At 57.0% G+C, this 25,419-nt stretch overlaps 3 protein-coding genes across 15 annotated transcripts in view; 1 reads left to right on the top strand and 2 right to left on the bottom strand.

Moving 5' to 3' along the window:
• The first annotated feature begins 2,194 nt into the window (after positions 1-2,194).
• CHRNE (cholinergic receptor nicotinic epsilon subunit) lies at positions 2,195-6,935 on the top strand. Its single transcript, XM_070394241.1, has 12 exons — positions 2,195-2,330; positions 2,616-2,755; positions 2,883-2,927; positions 3,047-3,156; positions 3,292-3,447; positions 3,735-3,835; positions 4,227-4,427; positions 4,555-4,669; positions 5,966-6,080; positions 6,174-6,360; positions 6,449-6,555; positions 6,649-6,935. Exons 1-12 carry the CDS (start codon positions 2,285-2,287, stop codon positions 6,796-6,798), a joined length of 1,473 nt encoding a protein of 490 aa, XP_070250342.1. The 5' UTR covers positions 2,195-2,284; the 3' UTR covers positions 6,799-6,935.
• CUNH17orf107 (chromosome unknown C17orf107 homolog) lies at positions 4,156-6,076 on the bottom strand. The gene is made up of 3 exons (XM_070394242.1): positions 5,721-6,076; positions 5,404-5,586; positions 4,156-5,311 (listed from the first exon to the last, which is right to left on the bottom strand). Exons 1-3 carry the CDS (start codon positions 5,784-5,786, stop codon positions 4,772-4,774), a joined length of 789 nt encoding a protein of 262 aa, XP_070250343.1. The 5' UTR covers positions 5,787-6,076; the 3' UTR covers positions 4,156-4,771.
• Positions 6,936-7,604: 669 nt separating the features above from the next.
• The window catches only part of MINK1 (misshapen like kinase 1), a 58,607-nt gene continuing 40,792 nt past the window's right edge, over positions 7,605-25,419 (bottom strand). Inside the window, exons 3-34 of one of the 13 annotated variants that reach the window (XM_070394227.1) lie at positions 24,435-24,491; positions 24,229-24,354; positions 22,205-22,315; positions 21,440-21,530; positions 20,919-21,049; positions 20,543-20,597; positions 20,324-20,402; positions 19,693-19,868; positions 19,136-19,205; positions 18,373-18,586; positions 16,583-16,699; positions 16,035-16,121; positions 15,608-15,871; positions 15,215-15,388; positions 14,645-14,905; positions 13,573-13,658; positions 13,302-13,412; positions 13,044-13,156; positions 12,742-12,830; positions 12,506-12,529; positions 12,227-12,390; positions 11,702-11,807; positions 11,483-11,620; positions 11,170-11,278; positions 10,639-10,806; positions 10,390-10,533; positions 10,028-10,162; positions 9,746-9,846; positions 9,513-9,662; positions 9,272-9,431; positions 9,033-9,172; positions 7,605-8,458 (exon numbers count right to left, since the gene is read on the bottom strand). In XM_070394227.1, coding sequence (XP_070250328.1) covers positions 8,375-8,458; positions 9,033-9,172; positions 9,272-9,431; positions 9,513-9,662; positions 9,746-9,846; positions 10,028-10,162; positions 10,390-10,533; positions 10,639-10,806; positions 11,170-11,278; positions 11,483-11,620; positions 11,702-11,807; positions 12,227-12,390; positions 12,506-12,529; positions 12,742-12,830; positions 13,044-13,156; positions 13,302-13,412; positions 13,573-13,658; positions 14,645-14,905; positions 15,215-15,388; positions 15,608-15,871; positions 16,035-16,121; positions 16,583-16,699; positions 18,373-18,586; positions 19,136-19,205; positions 19,693-19,868; positions 20,324-20,402; positions 20,543-20,597; positions 20,919-21,049; positions 21,440-21,530; positions 22,205-22,315; positions 24,229-24,354; positions 24,435-24,491 — 4,035 coding nt within the window. In that variant the 3' untranslated portion in view covers positions 7,605-8,374. The remainder of the gene's footprint in view (positions 8,459-9,032; positions 9,173-9,271; positions 9,432-9,512; positions 9,663-9,745; positions 9,847-10,027; positions 10,163-10,389; positions 10,534-10,638; positions 10,807-11,169; positions 11,279-11,482; positions 11,621-11,701; positions 11,808-12,226; positions 12,391-12,505; positions 12,530-12,741; positions 12,831-13,043; positions 13,157-13,301; positions 13,413-13,572; positions 13,659-14,644; positions 14,906-15,214; positions 15,389-15,607; positions 15,872-16,034; positions 16,122-16,582; positions 16,700-18,372; positions 18,587-19,135; positions 19,206-19,692; positions 19,869-20,323; positions 20,403-20,542; positions 20,598-20,918; positions 21,050-21,439; positions 21,531-22,204; positions 22,316-24,228; positions 24,355-24,434; positions 24,492-25,419) is intronic. The other 12 variants (XM_070394228.1, XM_070394231.1, XM_070394230.1 and 9 more) reach the window with 12 other exon arrangements.

Raw genomic sequence — 25,419 nt, 5'->3', positions numbered from 1 at the left:
AAACACATATAGTTTTATTGATTTCAGAGAGGAAGGGAGAAGATAGAAATGCCAATGATGAGAGTCATTGATCAGCTGCCTCCTGTATGCCCCACACTGGAGACCTAGCCTGCATCCGGGTATGTGCCCTGACCTGGAAGCTAACCATGACCTCCTGGTTCATAGGTCGACACTCAACCACTGAGCCACACCGGCCAAATGGCTCCTGTTTTTTTACCCTTTTGACAGTTCTGGTGACAGTGTCTGCTTATAAGCCTTCCTCTGCTCCTTGAGGCCATGTCTTGCTCATCTTTATAACAATAGCATCTGGCCCTGTTCAGGGAGTGTTGCAGGTGCCACTAATGTTTGAATAAATATCTGTTTATCACAACTCTTTGCCCAGTCCCTAATCTAGAGGCTCTGGAATAAGCAGCATCACAGATTTTAGAATCAGTCTATGTATCACATGCAAAAAGGTGAGATGGGCCGAGAAGATTCTTTCTGGGGGTCTGAAGTGGAAAACGTGGAATGATAAGGCAGTTAGCAGAGGAAGCAAAGCAGCTTCAAAGATGTGTGGGAAATGGATAAACTGTGTGGCCCCTCTGATCTTTAGTGTTCGTGCTTGTAACATGGGGACCTCACATGTAGAGGAAGGAGACCCCAAAAATGGCCATGAAAGTATTTTGTGAAGTGTAACATGAACACAGGTAAAATGATTAATAAAGCTTATTGAGAAGTCTCATGCATTATTGCCAATCTATTTCTGTGATCTTACACCTGATCTTAAGGTCCTCTTTTATACACTCAGCACAATGGTAACTGTGTTGCTGGACTGGCTTGAGGAGGCAATGCGTAAGGCGTAAAAAGTGCTTCTTAGTCCAGTACCTCCCACCCATGAAGAAATATATGGATAGCTTCTTTTAAAAAATGTTTTTATTGATTTTAGAGATCATCACTGTTTCACCAGTCATGAGAGGATCAGCTCTGTTACTAGGAAGCTAGCTGATTTGAGAGAGAGAGAGAGAGAGAGAGAGAGATGGATTGGCTGCCTCCCATATGCACCCCACTGGGATGAAACCTGAAACCTGGGGATGCGCCCTGACCGGAATTGAACCTGTGACCTTTCAGTGCATGGGAGATGCTCAACCGAGCCACACAGGCCAGAGCTGGATAGCTTCTTAAAAAACAGATTCCTGCCCTAACCGGTTTGGCTCAGTGGATAGAGCGTCGGCCTAAGGACTGAAGGGTCCCGGGTTCAATTCTGGTCAAGGGCATGTACCTTGGTTGCGGGCACATCCCAGTGTGGGGTGTGCAGGAGGCAGCTGATTGATGTTTCTCTCTCATCGATGTTTCTAACTCTCTATCCCTCTCCCTTCCTCTCTGTAAAAAATCAATAAAATATATTTTAAAAAAACAAAAACAGATTCCTGGCATCCCATCTCTGCCATCTTCCTAAATTGTGATTCTTTGGGGATGGAGACTAAACATCTGAATTTTAAATAAGCATCCTCGGTGATTGATTAGGGTGGACCAGGGAGACTTTAAGAAACACTGAAAGGATCAATTAAATTTGTGTGTGTGTGTGTGTGTTAGGGGTGGGGAAGACAGTACTATCATATGTGGCCATGAGATGGCAGCAGAGAGAGGCAAGGAGAGGGGCTGGGAGTGGGCAGACTTGGGGATGGGTTGTGGAAGGAGCTGGGCCCTATATGGTCATCTTTGCCAGCTGCAGTCTATTACTGCAGACTACTCCCCTGTGACCGCCTGTCTGATTACCAGGTCTTTACAGACGCTCTGCTTTTGCCAAACTCCGCCAGCAGAAACCGCACCAGTGTGACCTTGGCTGGCTGAGGCGGTAGTAATGTGTGTTCCACGTGGGTGAGTATGGGAGGCAAGGGATGTCACCTGCACAAGGCAGCTTAGTGAAAGGGCACCAGTGCATGTTGAAAGCAGGGTTTCCCCATCCCCCTGCTGCCAGGCTTGTGGTTCCAGGTGCTCTGAAAGGGTTCACCTGAACCCAGCCTGCCTCAGTCAGGAGAGGATGAGCTCTGTTGCTGGGAAGCTGGCTGAAGGCCAAGCAAAGGATGCTGGGATGGGGTGGTGGCAGGGAACATGGGACGAGGCAGCTGTCTCTGGGAGCAGACAAGATGTCCCTGGCTTCAGCAGGGGTGGGGCGGTAAGAGGATTAGGTGACAGTCCCCTAACTCAGCCCGGAACTAACACCTCCCCCCTCACTCATGAGCCATGGCCTGCCCCGGTCCGAGCCTGCCAACGTTCAGAATAACCCTGAGGACCAGACAGCAGGATGGCAGGGGCTCTGCTCAGCGCCCTATTCCTCTTGCAGCTTCTTGGTATGGACAGGGGTCGGGGGAGGTGGCTGCGCGCGCACACGCGCGCGCGCGCGCACACACACACACGGAGATAAGAACATAAACAAGAGAGAGACCTCGATGTAGACTGGGTTGCAATATTGGGTCCCCAGGCACAACACTGGTTCAGAAGACACTCATGGAAAAGCACATCGTCTCAGAGGCAGACACACAGGGAAGCAGAGCCCGCACAGACTCGGAGGGGGCAGAGGGGAAAGGCTCCCTAGCCTCTTCATCTCAGTGACTGCTGCTCGTCACCATCCCCAGGCCGAGGTGCGGGGAATGAGGAGTTGCGCCTTTATCACCATCTTTTCGACAATTATGACCCACAATGCAGGCCAGTGAGGGAGCCTGAGGACACTGTCAGCATCAACATCAAGGTCACCCTGACCAACCTCATCTCGCTGGTAAGATACCCCACCTCCACTCCCAGCACCATCTCTGAGCTTGACATCCCCCTTCTGGCCCCAACACTGAGCGCTGTCCTAACGCTCACTTGTGGCCCTGGAACCCCTCCTCATCTCCCCTGCGCAGAACGAGAAAGAGGAGACCCTCACCACCAGCGTCTGGATTGGAATCGTGAGTCCAACCTGGGGGACAGTGCGCGGTCTCGTCCCGGGCACCCCTTCCTCCCAGACTCTTCGCGGGCACCAGGGGGGAGACGCAGGGCACACGTCCTCCCGTCACCCCCCCCTTAGGACTGGGACGATTACCGACTCAACTTCAGCAAGGAGGACTTTGGGGACATCGGAATCCTGCGGGTCCCGTCCAAACACGTGTGGCTACCAGAGATTGTGCTGGAAAACAAGTACGGACCGGAGGGGAACCAGGCAGTTGGAAGCCGAGGCCTGAGGGGCTGGGTTGGACCTGGCCGGGGCGGGAGGCTGCTTGGAGGGCGAGGGGTGGCGGACCTCCGCGAACGCCGGGTTTCCGGGGCCCACAGCATCGACGGCCAGTTCGGGGTGGCTTACGACTGCAACGTGCTGGTCTACGAGGGCGGCCACGTGAGCTGGCTGCCCCCCGCCATCTACCGCAGCGTCTGCGCCGTGGAAGTCTCCTACTTCCCCTTCGACTGGCAGAACTGCTCGCTCGTCTTCCGGTGGGCAGAGTTCCTTCGGGCCGGACCATTACGGGATTAGGGGAGCAGGGAGTGACGTCATATGGGGGGGGGACACTAATCGGGGGGCGGGGCTTTGTGCTGGAGGCGGAGCCAGACTCTGAAAAGGGTTGGGGCTGCTCCAGCGAATTTGAAGTCGGGGAGAAAACAGCATGTTTTGGGTAATGCGGTGGGGCGTTCTCACCCCGCCAGAGCCCAGCTTCCAGGACAGGGCCTGAGGCTAGGGCCTGGGTCCGAGTTGCTGGGATGGGGGCCCCCTGCCTCCACAGCTCTCAGACGTACAATGCCCAAGAGGTGGAGTTCGTCTTCGTGGTGGGCGATGACGGCGAAACCATCAGCAAGATCGATATCGACACTGAGGCCTACACCGGTGAGGTCCCCTCCTGCTCCTAAAACCCGCTTCCAGACGGGTCCAGAGAAGGGACTTGCAAAGTGGGGCTGCCCCAGACCTTCAAGCCTAGGGACCGACGTTGGCAACCGCGCTTTAATTTGCCCCTTTCCTGAAATTATTCTCGATGGTCGGGCCAGTCCTACCTCCTCGCGGTCCTTCCGTACCTCACCCGGAATACCCGCTTCGGCCCTGCCCGAATTGCCCGTCTGCCGAAGGCCCAAGGCCCGAGCCATCCAGCCCACCCGCCCCACCCTCCCCACCCTCCCCGGTGCAGACCGCTGCAGACGCTCTCTCCTCCGCCCGGAGTTATGGGCTCCCGCCCTCAGGTGTGGGGCCTCAGAGCAGGCTGAGCGCGTCCCCCGTCCTGCAGAGAACGGCGAGTGGGCCATCGACTTCTGCCCCGGGGAGATCCACCGCCAGGACGGAGGCTCCGCTGACGGCGCAGGGGGCATTGACATCGTGTACACGCTCATCATTCGCCGGAAGCCGCTCTTCTACATCATTAACATCATTGTGCCCTGCGTGCTCATCTCAGGCCTGGTGCTGCTCGCCTACTTCCTGCCGGCGCAGGGTAAGGAGTCGCCCCAACCCGCAAGTGGGGCTCGTTCCGGTGTGTGTGTGTGTGTGTGTGTGTGTGTGTGCGCGCGCGCGCGCGCGTGGGCGGGGGGCCAGCAGCTCTCACTGGGCGCTCCCTCCAGCCGGCGGCCAGAAATGCACCGTCTCCATCAACGTCCTGCTCGCCCAGACCGTCTTCTTGTTCCTGATTGCCCAGAAAATCCCCGAGACGTCTCTGAGCGTGCCGCTGCTGGGCAGGTGAGGGCCGCTGCTGGGCAGGTGAGGGCGCCGGGGCCCCGACGGTGCCCGTGCGGCTCTTGGCTAGCGCGAAGGGCGGAGCCAGGCTGGCACGGGACGGGGCTAAGGGGGTTGGGCCGGAGTGGGCGGGGCCAAACCCAAATGACTCTGGGAGCCGCCTTGGCGGCCTCGTCTCCGCTTGGGCTTTATTTGAATACAGGGTAGGTCTGGGACGATTGTGGGTTCTCTGGCCCCCCATCCTCCGCACCGCTGCTGGACGCCACCTTGAGGTCTTCTGAGTGTCTCTGTTGCCGGGGGAGGAGGGGAGGCGGGGAGGCGGCTCCGAGTCTCCCCCACCGTGCCGCCTCTGGCTCCCAAATCACCTGCCCATCCCGAACTCACCGGTTCCCCGGGGGTTCCGAGATCCAGCAGGCTTCCGCATCGCTGCAGGAATGAGGCGGACCCCGGGAGACGGCGTCCGCACAGGCACAGCCAGGCCCCCTGGAGCAGGAACCGCGCGCTCGCGCCCGCCGCAGCCCCCGCTTGCCGAGTGCCCTGCCCCGCAGCCTGGGCCACCCGGGCCAGCGCGCCACCCGGATCTCCGGCGTCCGGGGCGTCTCCGCCGAGTCTCCGCACCTCCTGCTGCAGCCACAGGGCTGAAATCTGCATTGGGGGGCGGGGGTCCCGGAGTTAGCTGGGGACGCCGAGGTCCCTGTCCCCCCGTCTCCGCCCCTCCTCAGCCCTCAGCGCCTTACCTCTAGCAAGGTGGTGCCCAAGTTCACGGCGCAGGCCGCGGCTTCTCTTAGCAGCAGCCCCAGGGTGGGCTTCGGAGCGGGCAGCCCCCGAGACTGCAGCTCTGCGAACCTCTGCTCCAGATACTCGTGGGCCGCGGCCACAGCGAGCTCCAGCGACGACAGAAGCGGGGGCTGGAGGGCCACCTGGGGAAGGAGCAGGGGCAGTGGAGCCGTCGGGTCAGGGGCCAGAGGTCGCAGGGGGAAGGGGGGGGCGCCTGGAGACCTTCCCCGAGGGTGTCGAGGTGCTACCCTCAGGCCGGGCCACGGGCGCCGCCTACCTCCGTGGAACTGTGGAAGCGGTAGACCCACAGCAGGGCTTCCAGGGAGCCGGGGGTCCCCTTCATGGCTGCCACGGGTGGTCGGAGAGGGAGAGCGCGGTGGAGCGCGCGCGGCCCCGCAGCGGAGCGGCTGGGGAGGCCCCACTCCCGGCGGAGAGGCGTGTTTGTGCGGTCAGAGGCCCGGCGCTCCACCTGCGGCTCGGGCCGTGGGGAAGTTGTGAGGTCACGCACCCCGGGCTCCCCAGGTACCTCATCTTCGTCATGGTGGTTGCCACGCTCATTGTCATGAATTGCGTCGTCGTGCTCAACGTGTCTTTGCGGACGCCCACCACTCACGCCACGTCCCCGCGGCTGCGCCACGTAAGCGCGGGGCGGGCGGGAGGCGGCGGGGCAGCGGGCGGCAGGCTTTGGAGCTGAGCACCGCCCCCCCCCGCCCCCCTCCTCCGCCCCAAGGTCTTGCTGGAGCTGCTGCCGCGCCTCCTGGGCTCGGGCGCGCCCCCGGAGGCCCCCGGGACAGCCTCGCCCCCAAGGCGGGCATCGTCCGTGGGCCTGTTGCTCCGCGCCGAGGAGCTGATACTGAAAAAGCCGCGGAGCGAGCTCGTGTTTGAGGGGCAGAGGTACCGGCACGGCACCTGGACGGGTGAGCAGCGTGGCCGGGTGGGCCAACGGGGGCGCCTGAAGCGGGGGAGGCCTCCATAACCCACCGGGGTGCGCCCACCTCCCGGCAGCTGCCCTCTACCAGAGCCTGGGCGCCGCCGCCCCCGAGATCCGCTGCTGTGTGGACGCCGTGAACTTCATGGCCGAGAGCACGCGAGACCAGGAGGCCAGCGGCGAGGTGGGGCCGGAGCCAGGGGCGGGCGGGGCGCTGCCGAGGCCTCCCCCCAGCTCTTGTGCTGCAGGGACTCAGCTCGCACCTGCCCCTTCCTAGGAGGTGTCCGACTGGGTGCGCATGGGGAAGGCCCTGGACAACATCTGCTTCTGGGCGGCGCTGGTGCTCTTCAGTGTGGGTTCCAGCCTCATCTTCCTGGGGGGCTACTTAAACCAAGTGCCCGACCTGCCCTACCCGCCGTGCATGTAGACCCGAGCTGGTGGCCGCCTGATTTCAACTTTCCTATCCTCTCCAGGAGGAAATAGATTTTGAAAAACAAGTTGCTACCACTGCTATATTATGATCCTTTACCACCAGGGATAATAAATCAGTATTTTGTAAACACATGTTGCCTGTGCACAAGTGTGTAGGTCTGGTCACTGCGCAGGGATTAGAAAGAGGGAAGACTTTTTAAAAACTTTTTATTGATTTTGGAGAGGAAGGGAGAGATACAAGTATCAATAAGAGATAATCATTGACTGGCTGTCTCCTGCATGCATGCCCCACACTGGGTATCGAGCCCATAACCTGGCACGTGCCCTGACCGGAACTGAACCGTGACCTCCTGGTTCACAGGTCCCCGCCCAACCACTGAGCCAGTCAAGATGGTTGTTCAAGCAGCTCTTGAATGCCAGTCCTCTGGGAAGCAAAGACCATCCTAGACCTAGCCTTGCTGACCTTCCAGTTTTGCTCAGGCTCCAGCCGCATAGGACCTTCTAGCCCTGTGAGCTTCTAAGCTGGCAGCTATTTGATGGCCACACAGGAGAGACACGGTTGCTGGGACCAAATGCCCTCAGGGCAGGCCCCCACAGGCCCACAGAATAAGGCTGAGGATGCCCTGGCCCTCCCTCCGTCATTTCTTCTAGGTTTTCTTGGTCAAGTACTGCCCACCTACTTGGATCCCCAAGACTCATTGTAGATTCCACCCCACCCCACCCCCTTCGTCCTAACTCTGCTTGCTTGCCCTGGCGAGTAGCTGGACTGTGAGAGAAAACAGAATAAAAAGGGGTCTGAAGTGGTGGGAGCTGGTTGAATAGTCTTTATTAACAAACGGGATATCCAAGGCCACTACATTGAGGAGGGGTAGGGACAGGGAGGGAACAGGGCTACTTGCTGCTCACACTATATACAGATGCAAGCAAGGGGGTGTGGAGGCCAGAGCTCCATGCTCCCTCCCTCCACCAGGAAAGGACAGGGGCTAGAAGAGATGAGGGCTGGAAAGGGAGAAATGTTTTGGCTGGCGGGGTCCCCCTTCCATTCCCTGGGGTTTGGGAGGAGGGGAATCATTAAAGTGCTTTCAGAAAATGAGGAAATGGTCCCTGCCCCTGGAGTGGCTGGTGACCCCCCTAAAACCTAGGGCCCAGTGACACCCCCCCAGGGTCTGGTACATTCAAGGGGGGAGCCGGCTCCCCTGACGTGCAAATAAAGGGGCCCAGGGCCCTGCCCAGTCAGCAGCAGTGGGGTACGGGGTCCAAGCCCCAAGCACTCTCCTCTTAAGTGGAGAAAAGGGGGGACGGGGCTAAGCCCACTCGATTCCTGTGAAGGGGAAGCTGTGCCTCTCTCCAGAAGATGGGACAGGCACAGCTTTGGGGAGAGAACATGTTGGGGAAGAAGGTGGTCATGTGATCACAAAAGCATCAAGGGTCAGAGGTCACGTTCCCAGCAGGCTCCAGTGAATCAAACCAGTAAAAGCAAAAGCCCAAGGAGGGGGAAGCAGGGCGGCCTGGGAAGTCTGGCTGTGGGGGGAGAGCTGGGTCCCCGCGGGAGAGCTCCAGCCCAGGGCCTGTCACCAGTTCATGATGCAGTTGCGGTTCAGAGTCATGAAGTAAACTTGGCTGCTGCCCCCAGAGCGGACGGAGGCAAAGAATACCTGGGTGGGGGGAAGGAGAAGTCACCAAGGGATTGGGGTGAGGGGGTTCAATTAATTGGGAGAGGGAGAGAGACAATGCAGTTTAGTCTCTCAGAATAACCCCACCTGCCCCGACCAGTGTTGTTCAGTGGTTAGAGCAACGGCCCACGCAACAAAGGGTCGCAGGTCCGACTCCTGGTCAAGGGCACATACCTGGGTTGCAGGTTCAATCTTCCACATGCAGGAGGCAACCAGTTGATGTGTCTCTCTCTCCACCCTCCCCCGCCCCCCCCCCCCCCCACTTCTCTAAAAGTCAATGAAAAAAAAAATCCTTGGGTGAGGATTACCCAAAAAAGGAAGAACTACCCCTATCGCCCTGAAGAGCAGAGGTGCTTGGGGAAGAGGGCAGCTGGCAGATCTCTAGGGTGAAAGAAAGGGGCGGGGGGGAATAGATAGAAGGGAAAGGGCAGGCTGTGACCGAGTGTGTTCCCCAAGGGGCCCCTTTCAGGAAGACTCCACAATGGTCACCTCCTTGGTAGGAACCTAAGGAGACCAATGCAGGCCCCAGCCCTTTCCAGGGGCAAGGGGCTCCCACCTTGTCATTCCGCTCACACAGGAACTTGAGCCTCTGAGCTCGTTTGTGCATGAAGACCCCGTCCAGGTGCCCTGTCTCCACAGAGCGGATCTCGATGGCTTTCTCGCCCCAGCCCATTATCTGGTTGGAGCAGATGTAGGCTGGAGGAGAAAGAAGTGGAGGGGCAGTGAGTGGATTGCAGCCCAGCCCACTCTAGGGCCAGCTCGGGGACCCGCAGCTCGGGGACAAGCACCACTCACCCACGGAAGTGGGCATCTCTCCCCACTGCAGCACCACATCCTTAATGATCCGCCCGTACGTGTTGACGTAGACGCCCTCGTCCTCGTAGCACAGCAGCATCTCCATGCCATCGGTGTTGGGGAGGAAGATGATGGCGTGGGGTGTGATCTGGCTCTGGATCTGGGAGGAGGAGGGCTGGAGTCCCTGAGTCTGGAGCCCAGACTGGCGGCCCCCCTCTGCCCACAGTCCAGCTGAGCTTACATGAACAGGGATGTAGATGTCGTAGCTGTTCCCCGAGTCGACATCCACTGCGTGGAAGCCAGCACTGGAGCCATAGATGACTTTGAGCCGCTGTCCCTCCTCTACCGTCAGGTCCACCAGCAGGGGGCGGTGAGGCAGGTCAGCAAAGGACTGTGGAGGAAAGAAGGGATCAGGGGACACAGGTGGAGGAGTCAGACCTTGGAGCAGTGTTGGGGGGCTGAGGCTGGGATTACCTTGAAGGCCATGAATTTGTGGTAGGGTTTGGGGGCCCAGGCATACACCTCTACGGAATTCTTCAGGGCGATGACCAGGAACTTAATACGTTCGTATTTCACTGGGGGCAGGAAAGAAGAGGGATGCTGGGACTTCCCTTGGACTGCGGGGCCCCTCCCACAGGTCTGTCCTACACCCCCACTGCCAGGCCCCACGTCTCTGGCTTCATGACCATTAAGCCCAAACCCTCATTTCTTCTCATAAACAAATGTGCCCTGGCCACTCTGCTGTGACCTCCTCACCAACGCGGTAGTGCCCGCAGCCCTCCATGTCCCCCACGGTGGTCCAGCCCTGCTTCTTCTCCACTTCTGGGTCGTTGTGCAGAATCTTGTTCCGGAGCCAGGACAGGTAGTACACCCGCAGTTTGTTCCTTTTCCCTGAGGGGCGAGGACACACACACACACACACACACTCCCTTCGTTGGAGATCCAGATTCGGCCTCCCGCCATCTTTTTCTGCGTACCACAAGGGGTGAGAAAGTGGCCCCACCTTCCGGCTCCTGGACCAAGGGTGCCCTCTGCCCCGGCTGAAGATGGTGACAGAGAGCCAAGGAGCTGAGCCCCCTCCTCCGGCCCTGTCCCCGCCCCGTCCTCCACACACACACCTGAGATGGTGATGAGCAAGTTGAGTCCTTCCAGCACGTCCATTTGCTGGAAGCGCCGCCGCCCAATGAGTCCATACACCTTGCCCTGCCCACTTCGGTCCAGCAACATCAGCCCGTTCTCCGTGCCCACCAGCAGGTTGACGCCTGCAACGGGAGCCCTTGGGCAGATCAGAGGCAGAGCCAGGCCCTCACCCGACCAGGAGCAGAGGGGCACACGGATCCCTCTTTTCCTTCCCAGCCCTGGCTTACCCCAAAGGGCCGCGCAGAGGATCTCGGAATTGAACCGCTTCTTGTACTTGCGAATCTCGGGGGTTTCACTGTGGGCCCGTGTGTTGGTGGGGTTCACGTTGACCACAGAGCCTTTCCGCACGTCGTACTGCAGCTGATCAAGCCGACTGGCCTCTCCACCCACTAGGGCTGCGGGGGGAGAGCAGTGGGGGTGGGCTGCTGTCCCCTTACCCCGTCTCTTCTTACTCTACCCTTACACTCAGTCTCGGCTCCTCTGAATACTCGGAAAGAGAAAGACCGGAGAATGGAGGAGGTGCACGAAGGAGCTGAAATGGCCAAAGGCCTGAAAGTGCTCCTTCCGTCCCGCAGGGCTCTGGGCTGCTGAGCATCTTCCCTCTCGGGGTAAGAGGCTCAGGAGCTCTTGTTGCCTCTGTGCCAGGGCAGGTGCTCAGGTGAGGGGAGGCCGTGAGCACCTGCTTTGTGAACCGCATCACCGGGGCTTCACCTTTGCCCTCTCCAGGCCTCATGGCAGCTCCGTCCTCCCATCCTCACCTGTGATAGGGATGGTGTCCCCACTGCCTCCGGACTGGTAGATGCCTAGGTCCACAAACATCGTGAACGAGCTCTTGCCAGGGGCCTTCACCAGCCCACGAGACTGGTACTGTGGGGGCAGGAGTGGGAGTCAGGCAAACATGTGAGGCCCTGGCCTGTGCCCCCCCTTCTATTGTTCCTAGGCCCCATGTGCCCCCAGGGGAACCCTGGCCCAGGCGCTCTGCCCGCCCAGCAGAGTAACCCCCAACACCCCCTGATCTGCCCACTGCCAGTGCCCTCCCCTCGTCCCATGGACCAGCCTGCACCCACTTACATCACTGCCTCCATCCTTCACGGGGGGGCTTTGACCTTTGCTGCTTTCAGTGGGCGAGTGGCTGGGCTGGACCACGTCTGGCAGGTTTGTGTAACCGTTGCTGTCGGCATGCAGCAGGCTTCGCTCCTCTTCAGGTGTCTAAAGGAACAGAGGGAGGGGGCCAGTGCTAGGGCCAAGGAGGGTCACAGCAGGTCTGGGAAGAATGGGGTGCCTACTCACACGCTGGACCACCATGGTGCCACCCCCATAGGGGGTCTGGGTCCCGGCGATCTCCTCCACATCATGGACCACCATGGTGCTGACGCTGTCTGTATCCCCATCGCTGCTATGGGAGAGGGAGGTCATGTGGCCCTCCAGGTCCTGCCTGCCCCCCAAGTACCATGGCAGCAGGCGAGAGCAGGAGGCCTAGCGCTTTCAGCTTTCGATTCTATTCAAAACACGATGCACTCAGCCCCCAATGAGCAACCTTGTCCTGCTGTTGGGTGTCCTAGGCCCCGCACTTGGGTTGGGGCAGGCTGGTGGTAGAGACACCTGAAGAGACCACCACCCTACTGACAGCACAACGGGAGAGAGAGGAACACCAGTCTCACACCCCATTCTCTAGAGAAAGGAAGGAATCACTCACCAGCAGTGACACCAGGGTTCCCCACAGATTTGCCCGAGGTCCCCCTCCCTCGAATCTACAACCCTTCTCTTTGGGTGCCTCCGATATGGGCGTGCCACCCCTCCCAGGGAGCCCCATACCGGGCCCCAGGGGTGTCTCTGCTCCCTTCTGATGGTTCGCCATTGCTTTCCTCCTCGTCGTCCTCACTGCTCTCCACCTCCTCACTGGACGATGAGTAGTCCATGGCCTTCTTGGGAGGCCGTGGGGCCTCATCCAGGGTCCGCTCTTTCAGCAATACAAAATCCTGCAAGGGAGGAGCTGTGTGAGGGGGAGGGGGGGGAGGGCGGTGGTAAAGGATGTCCAAGGAGAAGGGGCAGGGTCACAGGAGGGCTCCCGCAAGCAGGGCCCTTCTCACTAACCTCACCAATGGCTCGCTTATAGCTCTGGGAGGGGCCACAGGGGAAGGGCAGCCAGGAAGAGGCAGGAGAGAGGTTAAGAAAGGTTAGTAACTGGAAGTACATCTGTAATCCCGCAGCCCCCCTCTCAGGCAGGTTAATGAAGGCCCACCTCCCAGCACCCAAGCTGAAGAGGCTCCAAGCTGGCCCCAAAGTCACAGACCAGAAGGCAGGGCCACAGCTGCCACCTGCCGACTTACTGCGGGCCGGCCTGGCCGTGAGCGGTGGTCATCAGGCTTGGCTTTGTTCCCAGGGGACAGCACTGGGGAGCTGTCCAGTTTGGAAGAGGCTGGTATGGCACGGTGGGAGAAGGGAGGTCACCGACACCCGGATGGGGGTGACCTCGAGCCCACACCCTGGGCTGAGACCTGGGCTTGAGCCCCGGAGCTCAGACACGCTCCACACCCAGCCCAGGCCCCACCCTAGCCCTGAGGATGTCTCAGTCCCTACCCTGAGGGAGACATCCAGGCCCCAGAGCAGGCTGCCAGGCCCACCCACCTACCTCCCACACGGTTCCGCTCCAGAGAGCCGGCCTGGGGAAGGTGCCCGTGAGAGGCGGGGAGGACACTATCCGAGCGCTCCCAGCCAGGGTCGCTCCTTCTGAGGTCGGGGTTACTGTGGGAGAGCAGAGACGGGGTCAGGGCGACAAGGGGCTCCCCTCCCTGGGGGCTGAGCTGCACTGCAGAGGGAGCCATCACCAGGGGAGGCAAGTAGGTGGCAGAAGTGAGGGTGGGAGTGAGTGAGGGGACAACTCCATTACCTACTGGCGTTGGGCGGACCAGGGGGCTGAGCAGGGGGCCCTGGAGGCTTGGGACTCCCCCGCTCTGCCCTCCTTTGCAGATAGATTTGCCAGGCGGAGTTGCTGCGAGGTCTGTGAAGGGAGCACAGGGGTGCCGGGGGCAGGGGCAGGGAGGGGGCTGAGGTGACTGGGTCGGGGCTTGCCCACCCCTAAGCGGGTAACCTGGCAAACTCCCCTCTGTCCCCGCCCCGCTCCCTAGCCTGCCACCCAGCTCTGCACAGCTCAGTGTTACCTGGCACGGACAGCCTGGGCTGGCCGAGCCCCTCCGGCCCCACTGGTGTTAAGGGCAGTGGCAATAGATGAGGTCCTCTGAGGCACCTGCGGAGAGGAGGGGGGTCAGTGTGCTGGGAGCCGGCTCTGCGCTGGAACCACAAGCATTTCGTCCTCGCTGAGGCCCCACAAGGTGCCCCCCTGGCCTTTATGAAGTCAGCTAAGCTCAAGGAAGCTGACGAATCTGTTCAGAGGCATGAAGCTAGGAAATGGCAGAGCTGGGGTTCCAACCCAGAAGGTCTGCCCCTGGTGCTTCCCAAACACCCTGGGCATCTTCCCATTCACACACTCACGCCGGGATCACCCGCTGGGATCACCATGACAGTCACGGGCCACCAGATGGAAACCCCGCCAGGACGGGGGCTGTGGTGGATGACTTGCCTTCTCTTCCCTTCCAACCCCAAGCCCATCTCCACCTCACCGCTCCCTCCACTCTCCTCCATTTTCTCTCTTACCATAGTTGACCCTTGAATAACATGGGTTTGAACTGCACAGGTCCACTTACACACAGATTTTTCTCAAGAAACACGTAGAGCACTGTGCGTGTATTATTTTTTCCTTATGACTTTCTTAATAACATTTTCTTTTCTCTAGTTTATATAATATACTTAACATACAAAATTATGTGTTAATAAACTTTATGTTACTGGTAAGGCTTCTAGTCAACAGTAGGCTATTAGTAATTTAGTTCTGGGGCATTTAAAAGTTACACTTAGCCCGGCCAGTGTGGCTCAATGGTTGAGTATCAACCCATGCACCAAGAGGTCATTGATTTGATTCCCAGTCAGGCCACCTGCCCAGGTTGCAGGCTCAATCCCTGGTTGGGGGCATGCAGTTTCTCTCTCATCAATGTTTCTTTCTCTCTCTCCCTTCTCCTTCTCCTTTCCTCTCTCTCTAAAAAGCAATAAAAACATACTTTTATAAAGTTACACTTAGATTTTTGACCGTGTGGAAGTCAGTGCCCCTAGCCTCCACATTGTTCAAGGGTCAACTCTATTTTGTGCTCTTTCCTGGTCCCACAGGCCTGTCCTTACCTTGGGTGGGGCCTCATTATCCTGCCGGACCCAGGCTGGGGGGTTCGGGCTGGGGCCAGGCCCCTCCGAGGTAGGGTCTGAATTCTGGCGGATGACAGCTCCTCGGGCACTGGGCGTGGCAGTGGGTGTGGGGGCGGCAGGGTCAGGGTCATGAGAGGCTGGGAAGGCAGCCAGGTTTCGGGTGGGCTGGTCCTGCAGGGACTGGGATCGGGGTACAGGCGCTGCATATGGCTTCAGTGGGACCCGGTGTGCCACCAGGCTCTGCAGGGAGAGACCAGGGAGGGTAGGCTGCCCACTCTGTGCACATCCCCACCTGTGAGCTGGGGCCTGGGTTGAGAGGAAGGGGCAAGTAAAGCCTCCAGCTTCCAATTACCCATTGAGTGGAAGGGGCTCCTGGAGCCCAAGAATAAGCAAGATGTAGGGCAGACATGCAGCAAGCAGGTGATGTCTGCCCATGTACCTATCATGAGGTCTGTGATCCCTGGCTAAGTATGTGCTTGTGTGTGCGTGTCCCTGTGCTGCCTGAGGCTCCCTATGTCTGTGTTAAGATGGAAATGGGAAGAAACTCACCTTGTGCGGTCCCTCCTGGGGCTCCACCGGCCTCTGCATAGGAGGAGTTTGGGAAAGTGGTCCTGGGGGCCCAGGGGAGGCCTGAGGAACAGGGGGCTCAGGCCCTGTGCTACTTGGCTTGGTCTTGGCCAAGGGAGAGTTCTGCTGCTTGTTCATCCTTGTTCTCTCTTCTACCTGTGATTCAAAAGGATGCCAAGCAGGCCAGTTTTTGCTTCACTGTCCTCAAAATGTAGGTCCCCACCTGTCCCACTGCTCCAGCCCTCATGCCTGTGCAGAGCACCCCTTTCCCCTTCTCAGTGTCCGCCAGTGCGGAATGACCACTTCTTACAGCTCAGGCCTCGGGCAGAGGGCCCGGGAGGGTGGTGTCTTAGGCTGTAAGGAAGCAGAGAGTACCTCTCGGGCCCAGGCTGGCTTGTCGGCAGGGTTAATGCCCCGACTATAATGGTACAGGGGCTTCCTGTCCCCAGGAAGGATCTGCTGCTGCTGCTGTTTCTGCAGCTGCTGCTGCTGCTGCTGCTGCTGCTGCAGGGACTTGAGGTAGGCGTGCTCCTGCTGCAGCTGCCTCTGCAGGCGCTCCGACTGCCGCTGCTCCTCCAGCTGCTTCCGCTTGTATTCCTGGGCCCAAGGGTAGGAAGAGGAGCTCAGCAAGATGTAGCCCTGGAAGTTAGAGGTGGCATGCCCTTTCTTTTCTCCTGCCTAGAGAGATGTCTCCCCTTGATGCCTGGGTGAGTCCCTTCCCCTGAAGTGCTCCCATCCCATTCCTTCCGGCAGAGAAGCTCTGATACACATCTTCCCAGAGAAAGCTGGGGGACCCCGTTACCAGCAGTAGGGCCTGTTCCTGGAGCAGCTGTTGCTGAAGGATCTCGAGCTGTCGCTGCTCCTCCTCTAGCCTGTGACGAATATATTCCTGGGGGGTGGGGTTGGGGTGGGGGCAAAGGGCAGGGAAAGAGGAAAAGGCGGCGGCGGCGAAGGAGTTGGAGAAAGAGGAAGGATCGGTGGGGTGAGGATGAGGAGAGCAGGGAAGAGCAATAGAGAGGATGGGGATGGGATGAGCCCCGAAGGGGCAGGGAATGAGGAGTAAGTCAGGGTGGAGGACCCATGAGGGGAAGTGCAGGGGAGAGGAGTCAGGGTGGGCGAAGAGATGGGGAATGAAGGCACAGAGACAGGAGGAGGGCAGGGAGCCAGGGTTGGGGGTTGAAGGGTGGGAGAAAACAGAGAGAAAGAGTGAAGCTAGAAAAGATAGGAGGAATCTAGGGGTAGGGAAAGAAGGGGGAAAGGGTTTCGGGGAGCAAGGGTGCAGGCAGCAGGAGCGGGCGGGGAGGCCAGGGGAGGAGAGGGGTATGTGCAGTGTGTGCTGGGGGCCTGTACCTGCTCCCGCTCTGCTTGCCGCCTCTCCTCCTCCCGCCGCAGGGCCTGCATGTCCTCCAGACGCCGTTGCTGTTCCTTTTCCTGCAGCTTCCGCTGTTCCCGCTCCCGCCGCTGTTGCTGTGGGTGAGAGAGGTGTGGTCTTAAGGACTGCACACTCAGACAGCGCTGGAAGGGGAAACCAGCCCACTTCGGGCATCTCCTGGAAAGGCGACCCTTTCAGGACAATGCTCCTTCTCACCTGGGATGATGGTGAGAGAGAATGGCCTCAACTTGTTTCCACAGACCTACCAACTCCTACACAGGAGCCCATGGGGGCGCTGAGCTTGGGAAAAATTACTCGTCCAATGTGGCTGTGAGCTTGGGACCAGAGACTAAGCAGCTGGCTGCTGCCCTTGGAGTGGGCTGAATTGGATAACACCTTCTCCTATCCATTCGTCCACCACAAACCAGAGTCAATACTCCTGGCCTCTCTAAACAAACTGCCTATAAACCCAAAAGGAGTGGGCGGTAATGATGGCCTTTGGCCACAAGAGAGCAGCAGATGCCCATGCACAGAAGCACAACCCAGAGGAGAGGAACTCGGCCAGGTCCTTAGCCAACATCTGCAGCTCTGGTTGCATTTTACCTTCACAACCTTTCGGACCAAAGAGTCTGCCCCAATAAAAGAAAAAGAGAAAAAGATCTCTATTAAAATGAATTTCTCCCTCCCACCTGACAAGACTGTACTTTCCAACAAATCTAAGCTGAAACAAAAGTAAAAGGTGGTTCTTTAGAAGGATCTTTCATGTTCAGAAAGAGAAACAAAGGGAAAAGGAAAAAGAAAAAAGCTAAGCCCTCAGGGTCAGTACAGTTGGGGGCCTGTGCCGGGCCTATGTCCACAATGAGGATTTGGCAGGCCTGCTCCAGGAAACACCCGCTAGACACAATTTTCTGTCACTCAACGACCTTAAGACAATGTTTGCTATGTTCTCTTGTAGCAGGCTTCCTTACAAATTGTGTTTTGTTCAACAAAGACTGGTGCCTGCTTTGGGGAGCAGTTCATAGACAGTGTGGATGCTTCTGTCTATTCATTTTTTTGTTAAGCACAGCTCTCTGCTTAACAAAATCATGTAATTGTTTCAACAAAAAGTTCATCACTTAAGGCATCTTTAAAACCAACCTATACCTTGCCTTTCCCACTATGGCCCCCTGCAAAATAAATACATTTAAATACAGATGCATAGAAAAAATAAATATGCATATAGCTCTTTTAAAATGGTGTTTAAAATAAGAAAAACTGTAGCTATTTAAGATTCACTATTAAAATGAATTTCTCCCACCCACCTCCAGCAAGTCCGACTGACAAGACTGTACTTTCCAGCAAATCTAGGCCAAAAAATTAAAAGTAAAAGGAGGGTAAAGAGAAGGCTCCTCTTCATGTTCAGACTAGACAACTGCTTATCTATCAGATGCTCAGGGGCCTGGAGTATTTGTACACAGACCACAGCTCCGGGGGCTAGACAACAAGGACAGGGACAGTCCTGTCTGTGGGGAACCAGTATGGCTTTTCAGAAATGGCTCTGCTCCCAAGGGAGGCTGAGGGCACCACCATTCACACAGGGCTGATGAGCAGGCAGTGCACGTGGGGACTGGCCTCTAACAGCACAGACCCTTTCTATCCAATTCTGGACGAAGGGGGTTAGGAAGCCCTGGCTCGCTCCCTCTTCTCCCTGTGGTCCTAATGGAAGCAGGGATGGGGCCAGGAGGGGTGCTGAACCAGGCCTGGCCAGGCCCTCCCAGGACAACCCCACCTCCTCAACCCGCCGCCGCTCTTCCTTCTGCTCCTCGATGCGGCGCTGCCGCTGGTGCAGGAGGTGTTTGATGTGCGCCTCAGGGTCTCGCTGCTGTTGCTGCTGCAGCTGCTGCTGCTGCTGCTTTAAAGCCTCCGAGTTGCTCTTATTCTCCTGCTGGAGCCGGAGGAACTCCCGGCGTAGCGTGGACTCGCCGGGCACGTTCATGATGGAGCTGGGTCAGGGTGGCACAATGAAGGGTGGGGTCAGAACCCAGTCATTTTCCACTTTCACGATTGAGAGCCACCTGAGTAGGTGCTCTGTCTGGACCAGACAGTCTGCCCCTGGTCACTCTCTCCTGCCCAGTCTTGGGCCCTGACCTCTAGCAATATCCCAGCCTGCAGCCCTGAATCACTCTCTCCCCGCTTCTTTTTATTATTTAAATGTTTTTATTGATTTTTTTTTTCTTTGAGAGGAGAGAGAAATATCGATAGGCTGCCACCTGCATTCCCGTACTGGGGACCAAGCCCACAATCCGGGCATGTGCCCTGACCAGGAATCAAACCAGCGCCCATTTGGTGCACGGGACGACTCTCAACCAACCGAGCCACACTGGCCTGGGCTCTTGCCACCTCTTGCTCATTCGTTCCATTTCTTCTCAGCTCTCAGATTGTTTTATGGGTCTCTAACCCACCATCCCCAGGCTGAGAGTCCCCAAGCCAAGGACCTCTGATGTCCCCTCGGATGAAAAGTGAGGCCCCCAAACTCCACCTGCCAAGCCCACCTTGGTTCTCCTTCCTCTCCATGGCTGTCATCCTCCTCTTCACTGCCGCTGTACTCATACTCTGTCTCCTCTGCAGGGGGGAGATCACTGCTGTTTCTTCACCCAGTGCCCCAGACCCCACCCTGGGCTAGGAAAACCTTAGACTGGACAACCAATAATATCTGTCTGGATGGCCATGCACCTGGGTCCCTGCCCACCTCCTGGGAGCAATGGAATGACGGTGGGTCTCAGGTTTGGGCCTGCACAGGCATGGGGATGAGACCCAATAGTAGGTGGGATGTGACTGAATGTGTGCATGCACTCACAAATGAATGTGCTCAACAGGAAGCTTTTGTAAGGATGCAAAAGGGCCACACTCATTTGGAAGGCTGGCTTGAATTGGCGCTCTGAGAAAAAGCACTCTGGGGTCGAAAGCCTGGGAAAGGAGGTGTCTTCGGATGGGGACAGCTGGGGTCTGGGAGAGGTGCCCGAACGGGAGCAAGGAGGAGCCAGGGCTGGTGAAGAGGAGCAAGGGCTGAAGTGTGTCCTGACCCCCCACCCCCGCCTCCCCCACTGACCTTTCTCGCCCCGCTTCTTCCGAGACCGGTCGATGTGGTCCTTGAGCTGGATGCGGACCTGCCGCTCTGTGGGCTGGTCGCGGATGAAGGGGAACTTTAGCAGCTGCTCTGTTGGTGGGCGGCTCAGGTAAGTCTTGATGAGACATGTGTCAATGAAGTCGATGAACTTCTTAGACCTGGAAACAATGGCTCACACTAGGAGGGCCCCCTTGGGAGGGGGTGTCACAGGAGGAAGAGGGGAGATCATTCATCAAAAAGCCACTTCGGGAGGGTAAGAGATCAACCAAAGGACTTGTATGCACGCATATGAGCACAATCAAAGGACACAGGCAGTAGGGGGGTGAGGGCACGTGCTGGGGGGTGAGAGTGTCGGGGGAGAGGTCAATGGGGGGCAAAAAAGACTTATGTAATACTTTAAACAATAAAGAATTTAATTTTTTTTAAAAAGCCACTTTGACATCCCTTCTGTCTTCTCCATACCCCAACACCAGCGCCCCTAATGCTGTGGCTGCAGTACCAGCCCCTCCCAACGCCTCTTGTGTGGTGCAGACCCAAGCCTGAACCCAGGGGGTTATGGTGGAGGCGGCCTTGTCCAGAGACCTTCCTAGACACCAAATCCCCAGAGACCTACCATTTCTTGGACTTGAGCCTGGGTGGTGGGTTCCGAGGGATGAGGAAGAGGGCTCGCATGGGATGCATGTCACACAGAGCTGGGACACAGAAGAGACCGTCAGTCCCTCTGCCATGCTGAGAGCCTAAAGGAGCCCTTCTCACCATGACCTCCCAAGGCCCCCCTCTCCCCTACAGCCACTTTCTGGGCCCTCCCTTCTCTCCCAGACTCCGCACTTACGGGGGGCTCCCTCTGCCATCTCAATGGCTGTGATTCCTAGAGACCAAATGTCACTCTACAGAGGGGAAAGAAAGGACAGGTGAATGCTCCTGGTGACTCTCTTCACCTACTATCCCTGTCTCTTCAGAACCCCTTGCCGGCCAACCCCTTCCTGAGGCCCCTCCTCTAACCCTGCATGTCCTCCAACTTACCCAATATTCCCACCCACACCTCCCTTGCCACAAAATGTCCCCCAACCCCTCACAGCCAACACATCATTAGACCTTCATTTTGCCCCCCCCAAGCTGCTTAAGTCCCCGATATTTTCAATCTATCCATCACCCCCATCTCACTTCCTGCCTTGGCTGCCCCAGGCTGCACACTCCCGGGCCCATACCCTGTAATCATAGGTGGCGTCGGGGTTCTCATCACAGGCGATGACCTCCGGGGCCATCCAGTAGGGGGTCCCAATGAAAGTGTTTCGCCTGCCCACGGTGCGGTCCAGCTGAGCACTCACCCCAAAATCCACTGAGAAGACATGAAGAGAGGGGTCACAGCAGAGTGTCACATCTGCTCCCCTCATCTTGGACCCAGCATGGGCATGTCCCAAGGCAGCTGAGGTCCTGGCTCTACCTAGTCACTCCTCAGAACCTCTCCCATCCCATCAACCCCCTGAAGAACCTGACCTAGTCTCCCTGCGTCTTGGGAAAAACCAAGGTGAAAGGACATCACCTCAGATCATCTTTCCAGAGGGACCTGCACAGCACAGGGGACATAGCAGATAGCAGGCACCCCAGGGGAGGGTATGGGAAAGCAAGCCTCCCAGCCTACAGGTTGTGGGACTTAAGCCCCCAGAGGGAAAAGGGGCCTCTCGCCTGGAGGTTAGAGGGCCCGTCCGCCCAGAAGGAATCAGCGCACCTAGCTTGACCTCGGCATTCTCTGTCAGCAGCACGTTCTGCCCCTTGATGTCTCGGTGAATCACCTTGTGGGCGTGGAGATGGGCCAGACCCTGGGCAGAGAGTGGGGGAATTAGGCTTGATGTTGGAGGAGGGGGAAGGAGCAAGGACTGGATTGAATGAGAGGGGAGGGGAGGTCATCAGTCTGGTTGGGGCTGGGCTGAAGAAGCAGTCCCTCTCCACCATGTGCCCAAAGTACAGGCTGAGATTTTTGGAGAGTTTCCTCAGCGTGGTGGCTCCTGGGAATCCCCAGCAGGTGTAGATTCCAAGTGGAGAAACAGCAGAGCTTTGAAACAGAGGCACTTGTCTCCTCCAACAGTTTGAGTCCTCACGGTTAGGACTCTGTCTCTAGCCTCCAACCCCATCAGGCCACCTGCTCCTTAAAAGAGGGCATAGCTCTAGCTGGTTTGGCTCAGGGGATAGAGCGAGGGCCTGCAGACTGAAGGGTCCCAGGTTTAATTCTGGCCAAGGGCACATGCCCGGGTTGCGGGCTTGATACCCCCCAGTAGGGGGCGTGCAGGAGGCAACCAATCAATGATTCTCTCACATTGATGTTTCTCTCTATCCCTCTCCCTTCCTCTCTGAAATCAATAAAAATAAATAAATTAAATTAAATAAAAGAGGGCATAATTCCATTTCCTCCTCAGCGCAGGGGGGTCCATGCCCAGGGAGAAGCTCCAGAGGGGGTGGCCCAAGAGCAGGAGGCAGGGAGGGGCCTGGCGCTTACCCGCAGAATCTCCCTGCAGATGTAGGCGATGCAGTCCTCCTTCAGGGCATTCCCTTTTGTATTCTTTACCAGGTCCGTCACGGAACCAGCACCACAGAACTCCATTACCAGCTGTAGTCCCAGGGAGACCGGAAGGAAAAGTAGCAGTTAGGCAAGGCCCCTTTCCCCTGCCAGTGCCCGGGAGGAGAACCAGCGGCCTTGGGGTCAAACTGGTATAAGTTGAAGGGCAGGGGCCACATGCCCCTCTCACAAAGACCACAGAACTTCCTGAGGTTAGGAGGAAAAGGGGAAGGAAATACAGTCGGAAAAGATGGACAGGGAGGGTTTGGGGACATGGTCTTTGTCCAGAGTAGGAGCCCAAGGAATCCCTGAAATTGTAGACAAAATGAGGGATCCAATGTGCTCATCAGATCCTTTTTGGGATTCATAACCCCTACTGCTCTAGAGCAAGGTCAGCAAACTATGGCTAGTTTTTTACATTTTCAAATGGCTGAAAAGAATAAAAAAATAATCACATGACATGCAAATTAGTGTCCTAAATAAAGGTTCTGGGGGATACAGTGATGCCCACTCATTTATACATTGTCTATGGCTGCTTTCATGGTACAATGGCTGAGCTGAGTAGTGACAGACAGTATGACCCACAAAGCCCCAAATATTTACTATCTGGTCCCTCACAGAAAAAGTTTGCCAACCTCTCATCCCGAGTCAAGAAAGGGGCTAGAACCAGAAATTCTCCAGTCTGCTAGAGACAAAAACAGTGCACAGGGTCCACCAGAGAGCTGAGGGAACCTGGTAGTGTTCTGGGAGAAACTCCACAAACAGAGGTAAGACTACAGCGGGGAGATGAGGAGAGCTCCTGTGCCATCTCTAGGGAAGAACCAGAGGCCCAGAGGCAGGTGCCAAAAGGGAAGTCCCCCGGTGACAGGCATATCTGTTGAAATGTTTTCACTGTACCCTTTCTAAAAGCCACACCCAGCACAGGAAAAGGTTGGAAGAAATGTGGATATTTGCATATGCAAAAATAATTTACATATGCTCCACATTTGAGTATAGCATAATGGAAAGACAATGTCCAACAGGTCCAGAAGGGGGCGCCTGGTCACTAGCACCTGACCTCTAGTCCTCAAGGATCTCTCACTAGATACAGTTGGTAGGTAAACCTCTCTAACCCATTACTCACCTTTTGTGTGTATGAAATGTCAATGTGTTTGTAAGTGTGAGTGTGAGTGTGAGTGAGTGTGAGTGTGTGTGCACGCGCGCGCGTGTGTTGCATGTGCATGCCTTCAGAAAGTCTACTGCATAGAAACAGGAACCATGATTCATACTTATTTGTGCAGGGTATGCAGAAAGTGCTAAATAAGTACTCATCTGGCAACTGCTGCAAGGGGAGACCTGGCATGAGCATCAATCCCTGGCCGCCCCCTATCCCCACGTTGCCCAGCCACCGCCATGTTCCCTGCTGCTCTGTCCTTGGGTCTGGCTGAGTACCAGAGACAGCGAGGCTGAGGAATCAGCTGGCACCAGCGCCCAGGCAGGGAGGGTGAATGACTTAGAAATGTTCTGGGCCAGGAGGGAATTTGGGGGAGACCAAAAGGGCTGCAGTAAGTTCTGGTTAGAACAATCACCCAGAGGCCTGTACACTGCCAGGAGGGGTCCACGCTCTACCTTCGCCTACCACAGAGTTTGGTCTGCTGCTTTCCTAGGGGCTGTCAGTGCAGGAGAACTCATCAGCTAAGCTCCCTGGGTCTTTCCCAGCCCTTGCTAGGATTGCATTGCTCGATACTTATGAAGGGCCTGTTGGACACAGGGTAAGGTACTGGTTAGGGCAAAGGCGAGCCCCAGAACCCCTGCCACCGAAACGCCCAGAGGACAAGAGACTGCCAAGTGTGGGCAGGAGGTCCCTCCACCCATGCACAGGAGAGGCTGTGGGACTGAAGAGAGGCCTGGCAAGGAGACTCGGGTACTGATGCTGGAGATGAAAGGGCAGGGAGGGCCGGGGGCAGGCCAGAGGGCACTCTCACCCAGAGCTGGTCGTCGTTCCCAGGGGGGCTCTTCTTGATGAAGGCTCCGTAGTAGGTGGCGATGTTGCGGTGGTGAGAGTATTTTTTCAACATGTTGATCTCCTGCTTGATCTCTTCTTCCTCATCCTGGGTGAATGGGAGGAGGTGAGCCTCATTCTCAATGCTCCACCCCCCCTCCCAACCCCACTGCCCCCGCGGCTTCCTACCTCCGTGACATCCATGACCTTGATGGCAGCCAGCTGCCCAGTCTTGACGTGCCGACCCTGTGCACAGAAAGGTGAACGCAGAGGGGCCTGGGTCATGCTCACGAAGGGCCTGATTCTGGGAGAAGCCACACCTTTTGGCTCTTTTCTATCTTAAAATATGCCCCTCATGGTGGCTAGACACCTCAATTTATTGGTTGGTCACAGGACTAACAGTGGCTACAGAAAAACTACCAAGACTGGATTTCCAAAGTCTGTGCTTGGTAAAAATGAAGGGTCTGCTCCCTTCATACTCAAGCCTCTCTGGCTTGTACTTCCTACAGTTTGAAAGTTAGAGCGGGAGTCAAGGGTACCTTCTCCATCCTCAGGTGGAGCTGCAGGGAGCTGGGAAAGAGGCTGAGGAGGGAGGGCCTTGGCCTCTCTCTGCATCTTCTATGCCACACAAGCCCCCTTTGGATAGGAGGCTATTCCCAGGATTCCCCCCACCCCCCAGCTTTTTATTTTGTTGACAGGAAAGAATTAAGATAGAGCCGAACTCGCTGGTGTGCCTCAGAGGATGAGCATTGACCCAGGAAGCAAGAGGTCACCAATTCGGTTCCGGTCAGGTCAGGGCACTTGCCCGGGTTGCAGGCTCGATCCCTAGTAGGGGGTGTGCAGGAGGCAGCTGATCAATGATGTTTCTCTTTCATAGATGTTTCTATCTCTCTATCCTTCTCCCTTCCTCTTTCTAAAAAAAAAAAAAAAAAATCAATAAAAAACATTTTTTAAAAATAGAGCTGAGATTTTTAGGAAACTCAGGGAAACACAGAAGGAAACATCAACTAACATGTCGATGGCCCCATCACCAGTGCTAATAGGAAGAAACTTCTATATATAGGATGGCCCTGCCATTGCCCACCCCCCCTCCCCCCTCCAAAATTCCTAGCAGGAGCCGACTGGGGTTTGGACAGGAAAGTCCAAGGCTTCCTGGGGAAGAGTAAGGTGAGGG

The sequence above is a fragment of the Myotis yumanensis genome, unplaced genomic scaffold (genome assembly GCF_028538775.1).
Source record: "Myotis yumanensis isolate MYYU_CA2020_CCGP unplaced genomic scaffold, mMyoYum1.0.hap1 SCAF_16, whole genome shotgun sequence".
Classification (NCBI taxonomy): Eukaryota; Metazoa; Chordata; class Mammalia; order Chiroptera; family Vespertilionidae; genus Myotis; species Myotis yumanensis.
Note: the sequence above shows the minus strand (reverse complement) of the source record. Positions and strands in the feature narration are given on the sequence as shown.